Source organism: Salvia splendens, chromosome 17, assembly GCF_004379255.2.
Source record: "Salvia splendens isolate huo1 chromosome 17, SspV2, whole genome shotgun sequence".
In the NCBI taxonomy this organism is placed as follows: domain Eukaryota; kingdom Viridiplantae; phylum Streptophyta; class Magnoliopsida; order Lamiales; family Lamiaceae; genus Salvia; species Salvia splendens.
This window is the reverse complement of record NC_056048.1, coordinates 11,665,956-11,687,659: the sequence shown is the minus strand read 5'-3', so window position 1 is coordinate 11,687,659 and position 21,704 is coordinate 11,665,956. Positions and strand designations below refer to the sequence as shown.

Sequence of the window (21,704 nt, the reverse complement as noted above, 5' to 3'; positions counted from 1 at the left end):
ACACAACACAACCTACAATCCTTTTCTTTTCTCTCGTAGCTCAAGCACTCTAGTTCGCATCTTAGGAGCATCGCATTGCTCGGTTCTCGCCTCCAATTCAAGTTCGCCGGAGCCTACGAGTTTGAGGTGCTTCAACTCGATAGGAGGAAAGTCGTTTCATCTTTGGGGACATTACGCCAATCCGTGAGCACTAGCCGAGGCGTATTTCGTCTTGCGGAGAGAGGGATACCTCGACTCGACTTGAAGAATACTATAGTTTGCATCTCTTTACTTTCGTTGTAATTTATATTATTATATTTACCTTCCAGTTTTGTTCTTTTGTAATAGCAAGAGTTTTCCCGTGTAAAGGCTACAATATTTCCAACATTACAAACACACTTGCAGGCCGTAGCCTCTCGAGTGGGGAGTCTTGAGAGAATATCTACTATGACTTCTGATGGTAGGTATACGAAGAAATCTTGGCCCATTTTGCCTCTCTCGACGTGATAACCCCTTGATCACTTCCTAAAAAGGAAAACCTAGAAGCATCAAAACATTATTTTGATCAAAGTAGTACACTTAGTGTAATTTACAACATCAAAATGTATGTCTCTACTCGCCAAATCCAAACATTACGAAATTGAACTTTGGCCAAATCCCTATCCTATTCCACAAAAAACAATTTGGTAAATTTGGTATGGCTAATAACAATTTTGCAAAGTACTAAACCATTTTAGGTTATAAGAATGTATCTAAATCCAGAAATGCAGACCAAATCTTGGCCATAGGATTAGGTGATCTAATGATCAATAATTAACCAAAATTACGGAATGTCATTGCTAATCAAGGTCATTTTATAAAATTTGAGTTTGATGTCAATTCTAGATTATTTAGGTCATCATTAATTAAAATGACCTAAAGATGCCCCCGTATGATTTTGTTCTGCGTTTTTGTATTAAGATCCAGTTTTGCATAAATCAAAACTCTCTATATATATAAACAAAATTTTGCAACAATAAAATATATAATTACAAATCCTAATGATTTAAAAACTTAATAAAAGTAAATTATAAAAAAATACTTCAAATTAGTTCATTTCTGGTTAATCGCATAACTTTAAAAATAAACTTCTATCCATTTCCATTTTTTTCAGACTTAAATCCGTAACTTGTGTGAGTGTTATACGAATCTGAATAAAAAAATATGGAAGTTGGCTTTTATTTTATACACAATATTTTAAAATTTCAAATCAATGAGCAATTAACAATGTTGAAGTTATGATATAGTAATTAGTTATTTGAAAAATTACAGAATTAACAAAAAAATTAATTAACATAATTTTTTGTTAATATTGTCCAGAGTCATAATTTTGAGTGTAGACGTAGAATATACTTATAATATTTTTATCTCTTTTTGTTAATATTATCGTCCAGAGTCCAGACTAACATAATTTTTTTGAGTGTTTTTCCTTCATTTTATGTGCTATTTACAAATATTATGTGCATATATGAATTGATTTCAAAAATAATTCTAGAAAGATAATGATAAGACTTATAAAACGTTTTATTTTTATCTTTATGTAAAAATTATTTTTTAAGGTTTAAAATAATATTTTTTTCAAATTATACTTTTCCAATTAACAAAACACGACTATAAAAAAATAATACCTACAATATTTTTTCTGAAGCTTATATTTTGATTCCACGAATATAGTTTCCTAGATCCGTCCCTGATCTCACGACTTAATCTTAGATGGTTAGTCATATAGTAATAATTAGTCATAGTCACCCTCTCTAACTAAAATAATCTCACAACTTAAATCCTAGATGGATAATCACATGATAATTAGTTACAACCACCCTTCTCCAACTAAAACAATCGTTCAATTTATTCCTAGATGATTGATAATATGATAATGAGTCACCATGACGTAAGATTTGTAGCATCAAAATCTTGGATGTGTTAAATTTAGCTGTAAAAATGATGTTGACTGTTATAATTTGACGGAATCATCAGTTTTGGACCGATTGTGATCCGAGTTGAAATGTTAGGGATGCAAAAATTCAAACATAATGTCTGGGACCAAAATCGTAAAAGGACCATATGTTCAGGACCAATTTTGACATTTACTCTTTTATTTATAATATAAAAGTTATTTTATTTATAATAGTAATAGTATTATTTTTGAAATAATTAAAATGATTAATTGGGTCAAAGACTCAAAATCGGGTAAACACCCGTTGACTGTTAATATTGACAGATAAGTCTATTTTGGACTAATTGTGGCCAGGTTGAAATGTATGAGATGCAATAATTCAAAATGTAATATCTTGGACCAAAATCGTAAAATCCACTTTTGGTCTTTACTCACTAAAATAAATAATGGTCCGTTGGTATCACACTAGTATATACTCCCTCTGTCTCATGGTATTCATACTTTTATATTTCGAATCGTCCCTACTTGCACTATTTCCATTTTAAGTAAGAATTATGATATTTAATTAATATATCAAAAGTGTTCCTTTTATTAAGTGATTTCTCATTATACGTAAAATACTAATTTAACTATACTAAAAAGGTCCATCCTAAATAAATGAGCCAAAATGTATAATTTTAAACTTATTGAGTATCATTCTCATTACTTTTAAAAAGATCCATTTTATTTAGTGGTTAATCTAAATTGAGCAACTACTAACTTGATATAAAAGAAATTAACGTGTGCAATAATTTCGGGAAAAATTAGCGTGTGCAATAATTTTGTAAATAATTAAGTTTTCGAAATTAAGTATTTATAGGCTTAGGAAAGATACTTTATATAAGTATTTCCAAATCAAATCAAGTCCATACAAACATTTTTAATCATTTGAAAATGTTTTTGGTAATAATCCCTCCATATATATAGCGGCCGCGACCAGAGCACCCCATCACTTTCTCAAGATCGTGTCTCTAGACTTTGAAACCCTAGTAAATGAACACATATGTTTTGTAAATTAGTGGTTTTCCCCAATTTATTATGGAATTGATTCTTTTGATTATTTTTTATTTTTAATGTTTGATTGGTTGATGTTTTGTGGGAGTTGTGTTGCATGCTTGTATATTTATGTGGAATTTTGAGTTGATGATATATAAGAGACATATTTTCTTGACTTTGGTTTTATGGCTTCTTTTGCTTTTTGTAGTTTTCTTTTCTAGCTTTGTGTGGGGTGGAGTTTGATGATCCCTTTCTTGCTGTTTTGGTGTTGTTTTGTTTATGTTTTTACTCCACAGCTTGCTTCTCTTGGCTCGAGCATTTTCAATAATAAAAAAAAAGAAAAAGAGACATATTGCCTTGTGTTTATTCTCCTGTTTTATTGCTCCATGTGTTGTGTTTTACACCTATTTCAGTTTCAATTTATGGCTGTGATTTATTTGATCTATGTAATAATATATATACTATATGTATATCTTACTTTTCGCCTATTGATGAATAATTATAATTTCAAGGTTATCTCACGACTCTGTGGATTGAATCAATCAATTGGCTGCCCTCTTTTTGGATCTTGCAAAATGTTAATTGGGCAAGTTAGAGAAATCACTCCACAGGACATACGAATCGTAGGTTTTATCGTTGTTTTTTACTCATCATTTATGTTATCACGACCGCCCCTTAGGGTTAATAAATACGGGCGATCGTGATTAAAAGAATCAAATAGAAGACGAAAAGAATTAGGGTTTCAACACAAGTTGGACTAACAATTAATATCCAAATAAATAACCAAGAGTTTAATATTATCCAACAAGGAATTCAGAATATCCATTACCCCAACAATTAAAGTTGTCGGCCCAAATAAATCATAATTTAAGACACGTCACAGCGGAAACGACCAAGAGAAAGAGTGACGTCATGTGTGAAGACACAACGACACTCAAGGTTCAAAGACATCAATAACATATTTAATTCACTCGCTCAACACCAACACATCCTCGTCGCAGCTCAACCTGCACATAGGGAAAACACATGCAGGACTAAGTACTATAAGAATACTCAATGGGCTCATGCCGAAAACATTTTCAATAAAGGTTGTCAATTTATCATGCCACACTTAAGTAACCGTCAGGTTTAGCTTTAGAAAGGTCCGAGGCACTAAAATCATTTTCCCATAGTAAAAGTCGACTGATCAGTCATTTTCCCATAGACGTTAGCCATATCTGCCAATACATGACTTGGAATGTGGCCACAAACCAAGCCACTAGACAGGCCAGCCCGTACGCTAGCACACGATCTACCATAGGTGTACACTAGTCCAAGTAGGGTTTGCGGCCCTACGAGGACCCGAATTCGATTTATATAACAATGGCGCATAGCCATATCAGATAGGCACGTTAAAACACAAATCACGGCATGATAAATACAGTTTCATTTCCATCGATGAAATATTTAGGACGTTGTCCTTATTTAAAAGAAAGCCCACCTCGAGTGCTTAATTTGAAATTACGTTCTTTCCATTGCGATGATTCACCTTTAACAATTTATATAATAGATAAATCAACACACTTTCAAATTAAAAAAAAAAGATGCATGCATCCTAAGCGGAGTTATTTATCTCGTTTTGTCTCGATTATTCGGCGGCCGCTTACGCCCCCAATTTCCTCCGTTGGCTCCTCGTATTTTCTTAATGATATCGAAATAAAATCCCCAAAATTATAAAAGTGTGTAATTAAATTAACGCAACCACTTTCCCTCGAACTATATTTATTTCGGACTTAGGATATAATTATTCATTCGTTGAAATAATCCAGAATTAATTAAATAATTCTCCACAATTAATTTAATTATCAATTCAAAGATTTATTTAAATAGTTCGCCCCAATTAATTATCGGCCCAAAACTTAATTATTTCATCACCTTATATCTCCAATTTAATTAAGATGCCCTAAGTAAAAATAAAAGAGGGCCAAACTTTGAATAAATCATCCCATTTAATTTATTAAGCCCAATTTCCTTAAATAGAGCAAAGGCCCATTTTTTAAAAACAACCCAAGCCCAACTCCCTCTCCATCCTCTCCCACATCTTTCTCCCTCTTCTTCTCTCACTCTCGACCAAATCGAGGATCTCCACCTCCGTAGCCTTCACCAACAATCCGGCTCCGTTTTCCTCCAGTTTGCGGCCTTGAATTCATCCGAAATTGCTTGGGTTTCGATTGGGGTGGAGCTGGAGCTGCTGTTCGTCTTCAGCGTTCCTCCACCGTCGCCGATTTCTACTGTCGTCGCCACCGTGAGCCGCGACGCCGCTGCCGCTGCTTCCGCGCAGTCACCGTCGCCGTCATACGCTCTGCTCCCCTGAACCGCTGCCGCTGCCGCTGCTGCCCGTCGCCGGACGGAGCGCTGCTGTCGCTGCCGCCGCCATCGCTGCCGGGAGGCGCTGCCTCCGCCACCCGTTGCCCCGAGCAGATACCGCACAACCCCGAAACGACCCGAACAACTACCGCGCAACCCCGATTAACTTCGAAAGATAAGTTCTCATTCAAAAAAAGTGTTTCTTTTCGTTCTTAATTTGATTCGCAGCAAGGGGAGTAAAGTTCGATTGGTTTTGGATTGCTTAATTGCTATTGATTGGTTCTTTGTTTGGGAGATTAATGCGGCGTATATGATATGAATACAGAATATGAAAATTCCTGTTTTAAATCCGAGTATGAATTTACCTCTGTGAATGAGAAATCAAGAGCGACGAGGATTTGAAAAGAATGGTTCTTGAAGCTGGAGAATTTGGTTACTGCCAATAGCACAAATTGATGTTAGATTCTGAAGCAGGAGAAACTTTAGATACAAACGATAGAACGTTGTTTACCTTGGATAGAAGTTGAAGAAGATAGATTGCTGCAGAGGACGATTAGAATAGGAAAAATAGATGGGTGGTTTGGATGTGGGAGAGATTTGGGGAGAGAGGGGAACGGTTTCAACGTGGGTTGAGGGAGGATTCGAATTTTTCTTTTTTTTTTCTTATTTTTGAATTAATTTGCATTTTATCTGGTATTTGTTTGCAGATTACGGAGGAAGAATATCTTTTCACGGAGGAGGAAAATATGCTCAAAATTGTTAATTAAATTTGACTTGGTGACCAAGTCAATAGGAAGAGAATCTGTTTTGATCTAATCCACGTTTTTTGTTGTATTTTCTTTTAAATTGTGCAGTCCATAATTTATTTATCACGGACTGGACCTTTATATTATTTATTTGATTTATCGGATCCAACACGGAATTGAGTCCAATAAATATTCCTCACGGACAGGAATTATTTAAATTCGCATATTCACTTATTTCACAAATCTCCAGTCAACAACAATTAATTTACCGACAATTAATTCACGGCCCTCGCAAAAATAATAGCATTAAAAACCAGTAATTTAGGGTTCACAAATTAGGTTTAGAAAAACGGGGCGTTACATCCTACCAACCTTAGCAGAAATTTCGTCCCGAAATTTGTTATCCTCAAGAAAAGAGTTCGGGATACAATTCCATCATTTTATCCTCATTCTCCCACGTGGCTTCTTCATGCCCATGATTTTCCCATAGTACTTTCACACAAGCAACATTTTTATTTCTCACAATTTGGATCTTTCGGTCCAAAATAGATTGGGGTCTCTCTTCGTAGCTTAAGTCCGGACTCAACGCGACTTCCTCAAAATGGATCACGTGCTTCGGGTCGAACACGTATTTTCGTAACTGTGACACATGAAAAATGTTTTGAACATTTCCAAGGTTTGGTGGTAGCGCCAAACGGTATGCAACGGGGCCCACTCCTTCAAGAATTTCATAAGGCCCAATAAATCGCGGCTTCAGTTTTCCCTTGACGCCGAATCGTGTTATCCCTTTTGATGGGGATACTTTCAGGAAAACTTTGTCGCCAGCTTGGAATTGTAAATCAGTTCGTCGGACATCCGCGTATGATTTTAGTTTGTCTTGAGCTTCTTTTATCCTTTCCCGAATTTGCCGCACGATTCCCACCATCTCTTCAACTGCATCAGGTCCAAGTATTCTTCTTTCGCCAACTTCATCCCAGTAGAGCAGTGATCTACACTTTCTTCCGTATAATGCCTCATACGGTGCCATGTTTATCGTTGCCTGGAAGCTATTGTTGTAGACGAACTCGATCAATGGTAGTGCTGCCTCCCAACTTCCCCCTCGGTCGAGTACCACGGCTCTCAGCATATCTTCGAGAGTTTGGATCGTTCTTTCGGACTGTCCATCGGTTTGCGGGTGAAATGCCGTGCTAAAGTTCAATTTGGTTCCAAGCTCCTTCTGTAGACTTATCCAAAATCTTGAGGTGAATTTTGGGTCACGGTCGGACGTGATAGTCACTGGGACTCTATGCAATCGAACTATCTCCCTTATGTAAAGTTGAGCCAGTTTACTGGACCCATAGCTTATGAGAATCGGTATGAAATGCGCACTCTTGGTAAGTCGATCTATAATTACCCAAATGGCGGTGTTCCCCCTTAGAGTCCTTGGCAAACCTGTCACGAAATCCATGGCGATGTGCTCCCATTTCCACTCGGGAATCTCCAGTGGTTGTAACTTCCCATACGGTCGTTGATGTAGAATCTTCCCTTGCTGACAGACTAAACATCTCTCGACGAATGACGCTATGTCCCTCTTCATACCATTCCACCAAAAGGACTTCTTCAGATCTTGATACATTTTCGTACTTCCTGGGTGAGCGGTGTAAGGTGTCTCATGAGCTTCACTCATCACCTCGTTTTTGAGCCCCTCGTTATCCGGCATGCATAATCTTCCTTCGAAAGTAAGGGCATTGTCACCTTCTTCGCTAAAGTTCCCAGACTCGCCAGTTCGCACTTCAATACGAATTTCCTCTAATTTCGCATCCATCCGTTGTGCTTCAATAATCCTCGACCTTAGATCAGGTTCAACAGCTAGAGTGGCGATTCGTGCATCCACTGTTTCAGGTGCCCTCACCACTTCCAAACGCATCTTGCTAAATTCGCGTATCAGGCTTTCTTCTTTGGTGAGAAAAGTGCCCAGTTGGGAATGGTCCTTCCGGCTCAATGCATCTGCTACTACATTCGCTTTGCCGGGGTGATAATTGATGCCACAATCGTAGTCTTTCACCAACTCGAGCCATCTTCGTTGCCGCATGTTCAAATCTTTCTGCTCGAAGAAGTACTTCAAGCTTTTGTGATCCGTGAAGATCTCACATCGGACTCCGTAGAGATGATGTCTCCAAATCTTTAAAGCGTGCACTACCGCTGCTAGCTCCAAGTCGTGGGTTGGATAGTTCAACTCATGTGGCCTCAATTGTCGTGACGCGTAAGCAATCACCTTGTTGTTTTGCATCAATACGCATCCAAGTCCCACCTTCGATGCGTCAGTGTATACCACGTAGTTCACTCCAGGCTCTGGCACCGCTAGAATCGGTGCACTAGTTAGCTTTTCCTTCAACAGTTGGAAACTTGCCTCACACTCTGGGGTCCAATTGACTTTCACCCCCTTCTTGAGTTGTTGAGTCATGGGTCTCGCTATCTTGGAGAACCCTTCAATAAACCTTCGGTAGTATCCTACCAAGCCTAGGAAACTCCGAATCTCGTTTGGTATTGTAGGTGCTTTCCACCGTTGTACCGCCTCAATCTTAGCAGGATCCACTCGAATTCCTTCTGCCGTCACGATATGACCAAGGAAATTTACTTCCTTAAGCCAAAATTCACACTTGCTGAATTTAGCATACAACTTCTCACTCCTCAATGTCTCCAAGGTAATTCGCAGGTGCTCTTCGTGTTCCTTCTCATTCCTCGAGTAAACGAGTACATCATCTATGAATACCAAAACGAATTTATCCAAGTATGGGTGGAATACTCGGTTCATCAAATTCATGAATACGGCAGGTGCATTCGTCAGTCCAAATGGCATTACCACGAACTCATAGTGACCATATCTTGTGCGAAAAGCAGTCTTCGGTATGTCCTCTCTTCGGACCCTCAAATGATGGTATCCGGACCTCAAGTCCATCTTTGAGAACACACCAGCTCCCCGAAGTTGATCGAATAAGTCATCTATTCTCGGCAGTGGATATTTGTTCTTGAGAGTCATCTTGTTCAATTCTCTATAATCAATGTACATTCTCATCGATCCATCTTTCTTCTTCACAAAAAGCACAGGCGCGCCCCACGGTGACACACTGGGTCTAATCCTAAATCCATTAGCTCTTGAAGTTGTATCTTGAGTTCCTCTAACTCCTTAGGTGCCATTCGATATGGAGCCTTAGACACTGGTGCCGACCCTGGCTCTAGGTCGATCGTGAACTCCAATTGCCGATCTGGCGGTGGGCCAGGCAAAGCTTCAGGAAAGACGTCTGGGAATTCTCGTACCACCGCGACATCTTCCACTTTCCTTTCTTCCTTCTCATCTCCTTGTAGATAGACCAGATAGGCAGGGCGCCCTTTTCCTAACATCGTAGTGGCTTGGAGTGCGGAGATGATAGACGTTTTTTTTTTGTTCATCGTGATTCCATGATACACGATTAGTTCCTTTCCCGGGGTTTGTAATGATATATGTTTCTCTTTACAACAAGGAGTAGCATAACACACGGCTAACCAATTTATTTCCAAAATTATATCAATATCCTTCATGGCCATAACTTGTATGTTGTGCGCGACTAGCTTAAGTTTTTTTTTTTTTTTTTTTAAATTAACTTCATATATTTATATCATATATATGAAGGAGGAAATTACAAATCAACTCCTATAACAAGGAGGAAAGACAAATTACGCCACCCAGGGTTCGAACTCGAGACCTCTAGGATGGACGCGGTATACAGCACCCTATACAATTTCTATGTTCGAGCATGTTCGAGAAATCTCTATCACCCCTCCCACTGGTGAGGTCACCATCATCTTATGTTCAGATTTATTAGCAGGCAACTTAATGTGTCCACACATAGTTCTGCCAAATTTTCGCTCTCGTGACTCCCTTGTTCAGTCTTGGTTTTTTTTCTAGAGCTCAGCGCATATGCTCTAGCCTGGGAGGGAAGTCTTGGGCGGTGAGGTTGTTGTTGTCGCGGAGATTGATCACGATTCATCCTTAGTTCAGCCGGTGGTGCCCTCGACTGCTGACGGAATCCTTGATTGTTTAGCCTTGACCCCATCCCCGCATTCTTGCTCGGACACTCTCTAGAGAAGTGACCATTTCTCCCACAATTAAAGCACTTGGTAGTGTTCTGCATCATACACTCTCCAAAATGGTACCTGGAGCACACATTGCATTGTGGTGGTCTGGGTCGGAAGTCACCCCTCTGGTTAGAGAAATTTTATCTGTCCCCCATACTGTGGTCGGTTTTGGGTGGCTGGTATCCCTTATTTTCATAGGGAGCCTTATTTTTCATCTCATTTTCTCTTCTCTCGAGAATAATGTGGTGGAGGCAGTGCCAGTGTAGTGTTTCACATCGCCCTCTCCTTGGGCATAGCTTCCTCAACATCGAGTGCGAGGGCTAACGCTTCCGCGTATGTAAGTCTCCCATGACTAGCCAATGCCATCTTTATCTCATGCCTTAGACCTTAACGGAACTTATCGGCCAGCTTCTCGTCGGTGTCAACTTGTTCAGGTGCATACCGAGTCATATCGCAGAGCGCGCGATCATATTCCGTCACCGACATGCGTCCTTGGGTTAAGTTGTAAAACTCAGCCGCCTTTACCTTTCAGTAACTTTTTGGGGTATGCTTGTTGTATATTTCCGCCTTAATGCCCTCCCATGTCATTGTGTCCACTTTCTTAGGGGCCAGGTCCCTTGCTTGGTCCCACCCAAAGTCAGCCGAATCCGTGAGTTGGTATGTTACATAAATCAATTGCTCTTCCTCGGTGCACTTCAAGAATTCGAAGATGCTCTCCAATACGCGTATCCAAGTCTCGGCCTTTGCTGGTTCTCCTATCCCATCGAATATAGGAGGATTTTGCTTTAGCAAAAACTATTCAATATGCCATTCTGGCTTAGGTGTAGGAGGTGATGGTGATGGTGCTTGCACGCGTTTCTCCTTTCGATTGTTTCACATTTTAGTTGATTCAATTTCGCCACTTGCTGGACGATTTCCTCTCGTCTACGACCTTCATTCGTATATCTTAATCTATCAGGGTACTCGTACTTTCATTCCATTACTATTGTACAACGATGATCTTATGCGACGACCTTAATACTCCGACTCTCAGTTGTTATGCGTATCTCCCTTGATCAACCACTTACATAAATTCTGAGCCGCAAAACGTGATCATTTGATGTACACGACTTCTCTCGACTTTTGTTTCTCAAGACCTAATGTCTGGTATGACGTAACGTTCGATTCTTTGGCTGCTTGCTACAACTAAGCATGGATGCAAAAATATTCGACTCCTGGTGTTGTTGGTGTACCATTTTGTATCAGTCTCTCGAAACCAATTCCTCATATTGTGTTTGCAGAGATCGAGCCATTGTCTTCCTTGAGAGTCTTGTATCAAGAATTTAGAAAACTATTTTACTGTCTTACTTGGATCAAAACGGATTTCAACATGAGGAACACTACTGAAATTTCCCTTGATTAGAATGGCTCCGAAAATGACTCAAGAGGAACAAGAATGAGTCACTACTTTCGTTAAAAGGAAACAGTGATGCATCACTTGCAAATTGCAGGTAAACCAAAAGTTTTAAACGTACGAAAAGAATATCATTGTCAAGGAGCTTCATAGAAAGAAATTTATGAGAATCCAAGTAAGTACTGTAATTAATTTCATCCATTCTAGCTACAAAGGTGGCACTCCGTCATTTTCCGAAGATAATTGAAGCGTTCTCGAAAACTCTAGATTCTAGGTCAAGACTCTCGGTGTCGTTACAACCATTAGCTGTCCTTGAAGATCACACCTTCATATTGTTTTTGGCACGCCCTCGCGGTCATGCTCATTAAAACATGGTAATAACCCTCTCGGCCTTAACGTGTCATAAGTGTTGTCTTATTTGTAACGCGTCGTCGCATTAGCATGTTATGCACGATTGCATTCACTTGATCTGATGGCATGCACAATTTCTCGTCGTTGTAAGGATACATCACCTAACATTTCTTCTTGTCCTGATCTCGTTAGAAATTTCCTTTCTTTTTGTCCTTATCATCCAGGGAAACAATAGGCAGCTATAATAATACGTCTAGTTCGAAGTATATGTTTTCATTTGTCCCATCACTCAGGAAAGTGATATTGTAGTTATCAATTTACAACTATGTTCGAGCACGTTCAGCTTAGCATACTTCTTAGGCACTCTATGTTTTCCAGACATAGTTCATAGTCTCATAATTCAAGCTTCATATGGATTCTACGTTTGCAACAAAGTTCAAAATTCCACATTTCACCTTCATAATGATTTTATACGATACCTCGTACTTCATCAATCATGAATTATCATCACATAAAACGTCATTCATATATTGCGCAGTCAAACATGTAATAACAAGTCCCCGTCTCAAGCATGCGATTCATTTTCACACTTCAATATCCATCACATTCAACACCTTCAATAACATACTCCCATAGTTTCTCGCGTCTCGTATGACCACAATATTTTCCAAAGCCATAGCATTTACTTTAAGATTCCAATAGGCCCAGAATTGCCATTTTTGCAAGGAACCATTTTCCCACCGAATTTAAAAATTTTCGGTAATTCATTTTAAAAGTCGCCAAAATATTCTTACCTCTTCTTTCGTGGTTGGGCGTGACGAGTTGTGATGTTGAGCCTTCGACGTTAAACACTTTAGTCTATCGATACAAGGGTAGACTATAACTCAAAAAGACTCTTGGGTCCAGAGCGGAAAGAAACTGAGGCTCTGATACCAAACTGTCACGACCGCCCTTTAGGGTTAATAAATACGGGCGATCGTGATTAAAAGAATTAAATAGAAGACGAAAAGAATTAGGGTTTCAACACAAGTTGGACCAACAATTAATATCCAAATAAATAACCAAGAGTTTAATATTATCCAACAAGGAATTCAGAATATCCATTACCCCAACAATTAAAGTTGTCGGCCCAAATAAATCATAATTTAAGACACGTCACAGCGGAAACGACCAAGAGAAAGAGTGACGTCATGTGTGAAGACACAACGACACTCAAGGTTCAAAGACATCAATAACATATTTAATTCACTCGCTCAACACCAACACATCCTCGTCGCCGCTCAACCTGCACATAGGGAAAACACATGCAGGGCTGAGTACTATAAGAATACTCAATGGGCTCATGCCGAAAACATTTTCAATAAAGGTTGTCAATTTATCATGCCACACTTAAGTAACCGTCGGGGTTTAGCTTTAGAAAGGCCCGAGGCACTAAAATCATTTTCCCATAGTAAAAGTCGACTGATCAGTCATTTTCCCATAGACGTTAGCCTTATCTGCCAATACATGACTTGGAATGTGGCCACAAACCAAGCCACTAGACCGGCCAGCCCGTACGCTAGCACACGACCTACCATAGGTGTACACTAGTCCAAGTAGGGTTTGCGGCCCTACGAGGACCCGAATTCGATTTATATAACAATGGCGCATAGCCATATCAGATAGGCACGTTAAAACACAAATCACGGCATGATAAATACAGTTTCATTTCCATCGATAAAATATTTAGGACGTTGTCCTTATTTAAAAGAAAGCCCACCTCGAGTGCTTAATTTGAAATTACGTTCTTTCCCTTGCGATCACGATTCCCTTGTGATGATTCACCTTTAACAATTTATATAATAGATAAATCAACACACTTTCAAATTAAAAAAAAAGATGCATGCATCCTAAGCGAAGTTATTTATCTCGTTTTGTCTCGATTATTCGGCGGCCGCTTACGCCCCTAATTTCCTCCGTTGGCTCCTCGTATTTTCTTAATGATATCGAAATAAAATCCCCAAAATTATAAAAGTGTGTAATTAAATTAACGCAACCACTTTCCCTCGAACTATATTTATTTCGGACTTAGGATATAATTATCCATTCGTTGAAATAATCCGGAATTAATTAAATAATTCTCCATAATTAATTTAATTATCAATTCAAAGATTTATTTAAATAGTTCGCCCCAATTAATTATCGGCCCAAAACTTAATTATTTCATCACCTTATATCTCCAATTTAATTAAGATGCCCCAAGTAAAAATAAAAGAGGGCCAAACTTTGAATAAATCCTCCCATTTAATTTATTAAGCCCAATTTCCTTAAATAGAGCAAAGGCCCATTTTTTAAAATCAAGGCCCAAATGTTTTTTTTTAAAAACAACCCAAGCCCAACTCCCTCTCCATTCTCTCCCACATCTTTCTCCCTCTTCTTCTCTCACTCTCGACCAAATCGAGGATCTCCACCTCCGTAGCATTCACCAACAATCCGGCTCTGTTTTCCTCCAGTTTGCGGCCTTGAATTCATCCGAAATTGCTTGGGTTTCGATTGGGGTGGAGCTGGAGCTGCTGTTCGTCCTCAGCGTTCCTCCACCGTCGCCGATTTCTACTGCCGTCGCCACCGTGAGCCGCGACGCCGCTGCCGCTGCTTCCGTGCAGTCACCGTCGCCGTCATACGCTCTGCTCCACTGAACCGCTGCCGCTGCTGCCCGTCGCCGGACGGAGCGCTGCTGTCGCTGCCCGTCGCCGGACGGAGCGCTGCTGTCGCTGCCCGCCGTCGCTGCCGCCACCATCGCTGCCGGGAGGCGCTGCCTCCGCCACCCGTTGCTCCGAGCAGATACCGCACAACCCCGAAACGACCCGAACAACTACCGCGCAACCCCGATTAACTTCGAAAGATAAGTTCTCATTCAAAAAAGCGTTTCTTTTCGTTCTTAATCTGCTCAAAATCTTTAATTAAATTTGACTTGGTGACCAAGTCAATAGGAAGAGAATCTGTTTTGATCTAATCCACGTTTTTTTTGTTGTATTTTCTTTTAAATTGTGCAGTCCATAATTTATTTATCACGGACTGGACATTTATATTATTTATTTGATTTATCGGATCCAACACGGAATTGAGTCCAATAAATATTCCTCACGGACAGGAATTATTTAAATTCGCATATTCACTTATTTCACAAATCTCCAGTCAACAACAATTAATTTACCGGCAATTAATTTACGGCCCTCGCAAAAATAATAGCATTAAAAACCAGTAATTTAGGGTTCACAAATTAGGTTTAGAAAAACGGGACGTAATATACATTATTTATGAACTATTTGTATATACATGGTGGCAAATTGAAGCACTGATTGATAAGAAAACAAGAAAAAATCCTTTTTATTTTTCTACCATATGTGCTAAACTTGTCTTTTCCACTCGATGAGGTCAAAAAATGTGCATTCAACTTTACATGAAGTTGTGGATAAGTTGTGCAAAAATTCAACCTCGCATCATCAAACTTGGTAACTTTAATTTCATCGATCTGTACTATTATTTCGATGTTATACTCCATTAACAAAGGTGCTTCATAATTCTTGAAAAATGTTTGTACATGTCCCTTAAAATTCACTATACTATATGATTGGAATTGTCTAATAATTTGCTTTCTTCCAGTATGGCAAAGGCTCGAGTTGGAAAATTTTGAAGGCGTATCATATGAGAGTGGCTTTGAAAGCCCAGGAATCATTTCTACGTCTTCGTCGAATGGATCTTAGATGCATTCAAGTGAGTTTTCTTTTGTCGTATCTTTGGATCAAAATGATTGATAATCAAATTTTGTTTTTAAAATTGCGCAGAACACAACAACTCAGCTTATCAAGTTCAACTAGTCAGGCCGGCCACCTATAATGCCTGAAAACATGCACCACGTTGTTGCATTACCCAGCAGTGTCTACACGTCCGATCATTGTGGTCGTATCGAGATGCCACAAAAACAAGTCGTTAATTCATACTAATTCCAACTCACGAATTGTGCGAGGGATGAACCATCTGATGATTGAATCACAGGGTGGCTGGCACTACATGCGACTCCCGCGCAAAGAAGAATAAAGTAGAGAAAGTAAAAAAATATTTTTTTAAACCCTATGTGAAATTATATGTTAATATCTAATAATACCAGTTTTGAAAATAAGACTGAGTTGTTTTTGGTTGGATTATAATGTTTTATGATTCAGAATTGGAGCATTACTTGTTTGGTTGGTTTCTTGATCGAGGAATATGTGTTACATTTAATTTATCGCACATTTTACACGGTAATTTAAATTCTCATTAGAGCCGCCACATAAGATTTAATTTCATCACACTACTTACTGGATTGTGAAAATTTTGATACTCATTTAAAATTATTATTTTCACCATATTTAAATTTTGCAGAAAAGTCGGAATTAGCCTATAGTTAACATTTATTGGCTATTAATGATAAATAACTAAATGCTTTTAGAAAGAGTGTTTGGAGAAAACCATCGGTATCTCAGGCGGTGTGGCGGCGATGTTTAAACCATTGGCGCCCCATCTTTTTTTCCCTCTCCCCAAACATGATCTGCTTTACTATAACTTTCCCCTTTGCTTGCTCCGTCAACTTCTCATTACCTTTCTTCGATCATCAATCGATATGCTGTCTGCCGGAAAACGCAGTTCCACTAAATCCACAGTCGTTTTTACGCTTCTATCCCTTATTGGGATTGCTTTAACGCTCGATTTCTTCTGGGCCTCCTCCTCCACTTCTTCCTCTTCTTCTTACTCCTCACCGTTTTCGAACTGGGATCGGGAGAAAAATCAAATCTTGGTTGTTTCGAAACCCAAAATCGACACTGAGGTTGGTGATGATGGATTGATTGGCCTCTGAATTTTGCCTCTATTGAGTTTAGTGATGATGGAGAAATTTTTTGTTTGGTTTGTGTATTGAATTTTGCTTCTATTTGGTTGATTTCACTGGTGATGGTTCAAAATGTGTTGTTTTGTATTGTATGGTACTATCTGTTTGTAGAAATGCCTGAATGAAAGAGTTATTTGATGATCGCAGGGGAATTATAATGTACCTGAGCTGGAATTATCAGGTACATTTGCTGATCTACCAGCTCCAGAATTAGAATGGGAGCAAATGGCTTCAGCGCCTGTGCCGCGTTTGGATGGTTCCGCCATTCAGATTGAGGATCTTCTTTACGTTTTCTCCGGATATGGAAACCTTGATCATGTAAGCTCTTTGAATCTATAAATCAGTATGAGTTTTTATGTGCTTAGTATTATTTTGATGTCATGCTTCTTTGGTAGGTGCATTCCCATGTGGATGTCTATGATTTTAGGGCTAGAAATTGGACTGAAAGATTCGAGACGCCAAAAGAAATGGCAAATTCCCATTTGGGAGTGGCGAGTGATGGGAGAAGATATGTGTACATTGTGTCTGGACAGCATGGCCCTCAGTGCACAGCTCCTCCCGTGGCTCTTTCCTTTGTCCTCGACACAAGGACGAGGAAGTGGGAGAGCATTCCCTCATTACCAGCTCCGAGGTAGTACTACTAGATCACTATAGCTATATATCAAGATTACTTTGTTTTGAACTGAAAAACAATAACTTGGTGAATGTGATAATGGTTTAGATATGCTCCAGCAACTCAGATATGGAGGGGAAGACTACATGTAATGGGTGGCAGCAAAGAGAATCGGCATACACCTGCAACCGACCATTGGAGCATTGCAGTGGAGAATGGTAGAGCAATCGAGAAAGAATGGCGAAAAGAGCTACCCCTACCCCGAGGGGGGCCTCATAGGTAAAAAAACTCTTCCTTTTTATCTGCAAGTTTTAGTTTATTCATGAGAAGATGAATAGTACCGCTTCCGTCTACAAAAAATAGTCATGGTAGTCGATGACACATGTTTCAAAGCGAAATTGGTAAAGTAAGAGTGAGATAGAGTGTTAGATTGAAGTATTGTTAGTGGAAAATGAGACCCACCTCGTTATAGAGTGAAACTTACCCTAAAATAGAAAAACAAGACTATTTTTTTGTTGACGAAAGTAGTAACTTGCAATTTGTGAATAGGGCTTGTGTTGCGGTTGGTGATAATCTTTTTGTGATTGGCGGTCAAGAGGGCGATTTCATGCCAAAACCCGGGTCACCCATTTTCAAATGCTCAAGGAGGCATGAGGTAGAACACGAGACGAGTGTGCTATGAGTTGTAGCTAGATGGATCTCGTGTTTTACTATTTTCTTGTGTCTTGTTCAGGTGGTATACGGGGATGTCTATATGCTTGATGGTGAGATGAAGTGGAAAGCTGTGAACCCGATGCCCAAACCCGATTCCCACATAGAATCGTCTTGGATTATTTGGAATAACTCGATTGTCATAATGGGAGGGACAACAGAGAAGCACCCTGTGACTAAAAGGATGATCCTAGTGGGAGAGATATTCCAATTTCATTTGGATACCATGGTATGTATGTTTGAATCAAATTCATCTCTAACATGTTCAAGTAATGAATTGACACAATATGATAATGTGAATGGTGCAGCAATGGTCTGTGATGGGGAGGATGCCGTACAGGGTGAAGACGACGTTGGCCGGTTTTTGGGATGGATGGTTGTATTTCACATCTGGGCAGAGAGACAGAGGAGAAGATAATCCACAACCAAAGAAAGTGATTGCTGAAATGTGGAGAACTAAGTTGAGCTTCTGATGTTTTTTACTCATAATTTGCAACTTTTTTCTCTATTGTCACATAGAAAACACATTTTTATTTTAAATTTCAAATTAATCAATTATTTTCATTGAAAGTAATATATATGAGAAAAGTTGTAACTCCATCTACAGAATTTATATGAATTTATATGAGTCTTATTGTATCAATTTGGAATACACTGAGTCTAATTGAAATACACTATTAACTTCATTTTGCATCCATTTGGATTAACTTGATAGATAAGAAATTGCTAATCAAACTTCAGACCCCTCTTAGCGGAAATCATTATACAAGTTGAATCCTTTATTAAATAGTGAGCATTATGATTATTGAAATTATAATTTTTTTTAAATTATGATTCCTTTTTTTCAAAATATTAACGTATTTAGAAACATGTGTGAAAATATACTTTTTATGTATTTAATTGATCTAAAATAATTTTTAGTTTTTTTTATATTTGTGATTTTTGTTTGTCCTTTTTATAGTTTGATTAGAATACAAAAAGAAAAATTGTATACAAGGATATTAATCATATACTCCCCCGTCTACAAAAAATAGACAAGTTTTATCATTTTGAGTCGTCCACAAAAATTAGACTAAGTCTAGAAATGAAAAGTTTTAAACAATATTAACCCTACACATCATTCTAAATATGGATCCCGCAATCCCCTAACACTACTTTCACTATATTTTCCCACCATCTATTTTTAAAATTCATGTCATTTACAACTTTATCTATTTTGTTTGGATTGAGGGAGTATTTTTTAATGAATTGCTTATTTTAATTAGGCCATTCACAATAGACCCCATATCTAGCCGGATGCTGCAGTTTTTTGGTCTCTATTGCTTGTGCTGAAAAGGGGGGACGCCGGGCGGTTTCAGCCGCGTGGGCGGCGGGCTCTGCGCCGCTGCCCGTGAGCAGCAGGTTTTAAATATGTTGTCGGATTTAAATTTTTTCTTTTTTTAAATACGTTTACATATCTATAACTAATTTTAAATTATGTAGTTTTTAATATTATATTTTTTAAATCTATGTTATTTTGCTAACTCAAAAACATTAACAAATGATGAAAAATGGTGAAATAAGTTTTGACAGTAAAAATGAGTTTCTGGCTGATTTTGCGTGTTTTTCCACTTGTATAGTTTTTTTATGAATTGTATATTTTAACTATGTAATTTTAGTTAATAGTGTATTTCAATTAGATTTCATAGTGAATAAATTGAAGTAAGAAATATTGTAGTCGAAGGAATAAAGTTGTTTGTTATACTCGTTCCGTCCCAATAAATATGAAATATTTGGTTTGCGGTACGAGATTTTATGCAGTGTTATTTTATGAGATAATGAAGAGAGAGTAAAACGTAGAGCTGGTATGGTGTTTATTTTAAGAAACGTTTTATTTTTAATGGAATAATCCAAAAAGAAAAATATTTTGGTTTAAATGGGACGGAGGGAGTATTACGGAAATAGGTAAAAAAATGTTGTGAGATTCAATAGTGTAGTGAATTAATAATTGTAAGAAACAAAGTTGTAGATGCACTTATGTAAGGCATTGGCTTATTAGCAATTACGTTTCTTTATTTTATTGACACTGTTTTTCTTGTAATATAATGACAAACAATAGTAAAATAGGAAAGATGTAAATATGAAACCAACTAGTAAAAAAGGAAAACGTAAAATTAAGAAGTAAAATTTTGCATGATTTGAGAAAATTTAGTGAAATTTGTCAGAATATAAACAATCAAGACTTTCATACATATGTGAAGTAGCACTATAAATACGAAAATATAAAGTTGGATCTTCTTAATAAGAAAATAGGAATAGAAGATGAATTGAAGCCGTTGTGCAGCTGCAGCATGTAAGCATTTGAGGAGAAGATGCCCTTCAGATTGCATTTTTGCTCCATATTTTCCATCAAATAATCCATGTCGTTTTGCTTATGTTCACAAGATTTATGGCGCCAGCAATGTTGGAAAAATACTACAGGTAATTAATACACATTTTATATATATTTGTAGTGAATTAATGGATGTTTTTTGGAGAAGAGCAAGCAGCGGAGACGTTGTGCTACGAGGCATACTGCAGGATACGGGTGTGCCGGGATGGATGGTTAGTAAGGCCGAGGTCGCTGCTCTTCAACCTGCCTATTTCTCTGACTCCTCTTGCTTCCATTACAAATTACTATCTATCATAATTTATGGATTCATTTTCTTTGCCTTACTGTCTTTTGTTTATGGAGTACAATAATAAGAAATGAAACCACATCCATCAATAATACTATCAATCTCACTCAGTTCAACTACTTGAATGATAATTTATTTATTAAGTATGTTGCTGCCTGCGGTTCACACTAGCTAGCTACTACCCTGTGAAAAAATGACTACTAGTAGTAATTAATATTCTTCTAACAAAAATTACTAAATTATTTTCTATTTTTCATTATTAGTTTTGATTCAACTTGTACATCAATCAAAAAAAAATATAACTAACAAGTAGCCTATTTGATCACTTAAATCAAACGCGTCTAAACATCTGAGCGAAATAAAATGAAGAGCCAATTGATACAACTATTGCTACCTACATACACTAGAAATATCAGAATCTAAGTTTGGTCAGTGCGTTTGATAGGGGCGTATAAGTGATCAAATATTTAATTTTTATGAAATTTAATACAATCGATTGTGGTATATTACTAATTAATCTCATATTGGAAAAAGATTCTTAATTAAACTTATAGGCTAAATTATTGCACGTACATAATTAATGTGCACAAAAATGAGATGTAGATAGCCCACACGCGCACCTCACCAAGGTCGCGTGTTGGGGCCGTGGACTTCAAATTAGGGCTTAGGCTTTATCTGAACCCAGTATAATTTTTTTTACCTTTAAAAGAAATCAATACTATTTTTTTACCTATGAAAGCAACCAATTAAAATAATAGTCCAATCCTGCATTGGACATGTATTCCAACACATTGTGGCTTGACATGTAGGTATCTGTACATTCACATTGAAAGGGTCGTCCAAGCACGGCGTGAAACGGGTTCAGATATATCCATATAAATTCATGCTTTCAACGCGTACATGACGTAACGTCAACTATTACGCATCAATATTGATGGC

At 38.0% G+C, this 21,704-nt stretch overlaps 1 protein-coding gene and 1 long non-coding RNA gene across 2 annotated transcripts; one reads left to right on the top strand and one right to left on the bottom strand.

Annotated features, from left to right (window-relative positions):
* Positions 1 to 12,911: 12,911 nt before the first annotated feature.
* LOC121773732 lies at positions 12,912 to 13,690 on the bottom strand. Its single transcript, XR_006044837.1, has 2 exons — positions 13,641 to 13,690; positions 12,912 to 13,166 (listed from the first exon to the last, which is right to left on the bottom strand). It is a non-coding gene; the product is annotated as an uncharacterized LOC121773732 (long non-coding RNA).
* A 2,662-nt stretch (positions 13,691 to 16,352) lies between these two features.
* Positions 16,353 to 18,682, top strand: LOC121773731 (kelch repeat-containing protein At3g27220-like). The gene is made up of 7 exons (XM_042170649.1): positions 16,353 to 16,724; positions 16,932 to 17,102; positions 17,180 to 17,415; positions 17,506 to 17,676; positions 17,947 to 18,052; positions 18,131 to 18,337; positions 18,417 to 18,682. Exons 1-7 carry the CDS (start codon positions 16,398 to 16,400, stop codon positions 18,579 to 18,581), a joined length of 1,383 nt encoding a protein of 460 aa, XP_042026583.1. The 5' UTR covers positions 16,353 to 16,397; the 3' UTR covers positions 18,582 to 18,682.
* Positions 18,683 to 21,704: the final 3,022 nt, after the last annotated feature.

What these genes read in the sequence shown, in the direction of transcription:
- LOC121773731 (XM_042170649.1), top strand. Translation starts at nt 16,398, where the DNA reads ATGTTTAAACCATTGGCGCCCCATCTTTTTTTCCCTCTCCCCAAACAT. An exon ending in AACCCAAAATCGACACTGAG is followed by an intron (nt 16,725 to 16,931) that starts GTTGGTGATGAT and finishes TGATGATCGCAG; the next exon opens with GGGAATTATAATGTACCTGA. An exon ending in CCCTCATTACCAGCTCCGAG is followed by an intron (nt 17,416 to 17,505) that starts GTAGTACTACTA and finishes ATAATGGTTTAG; the next exon opens with ATATGCTCCAGCAACTCAGA.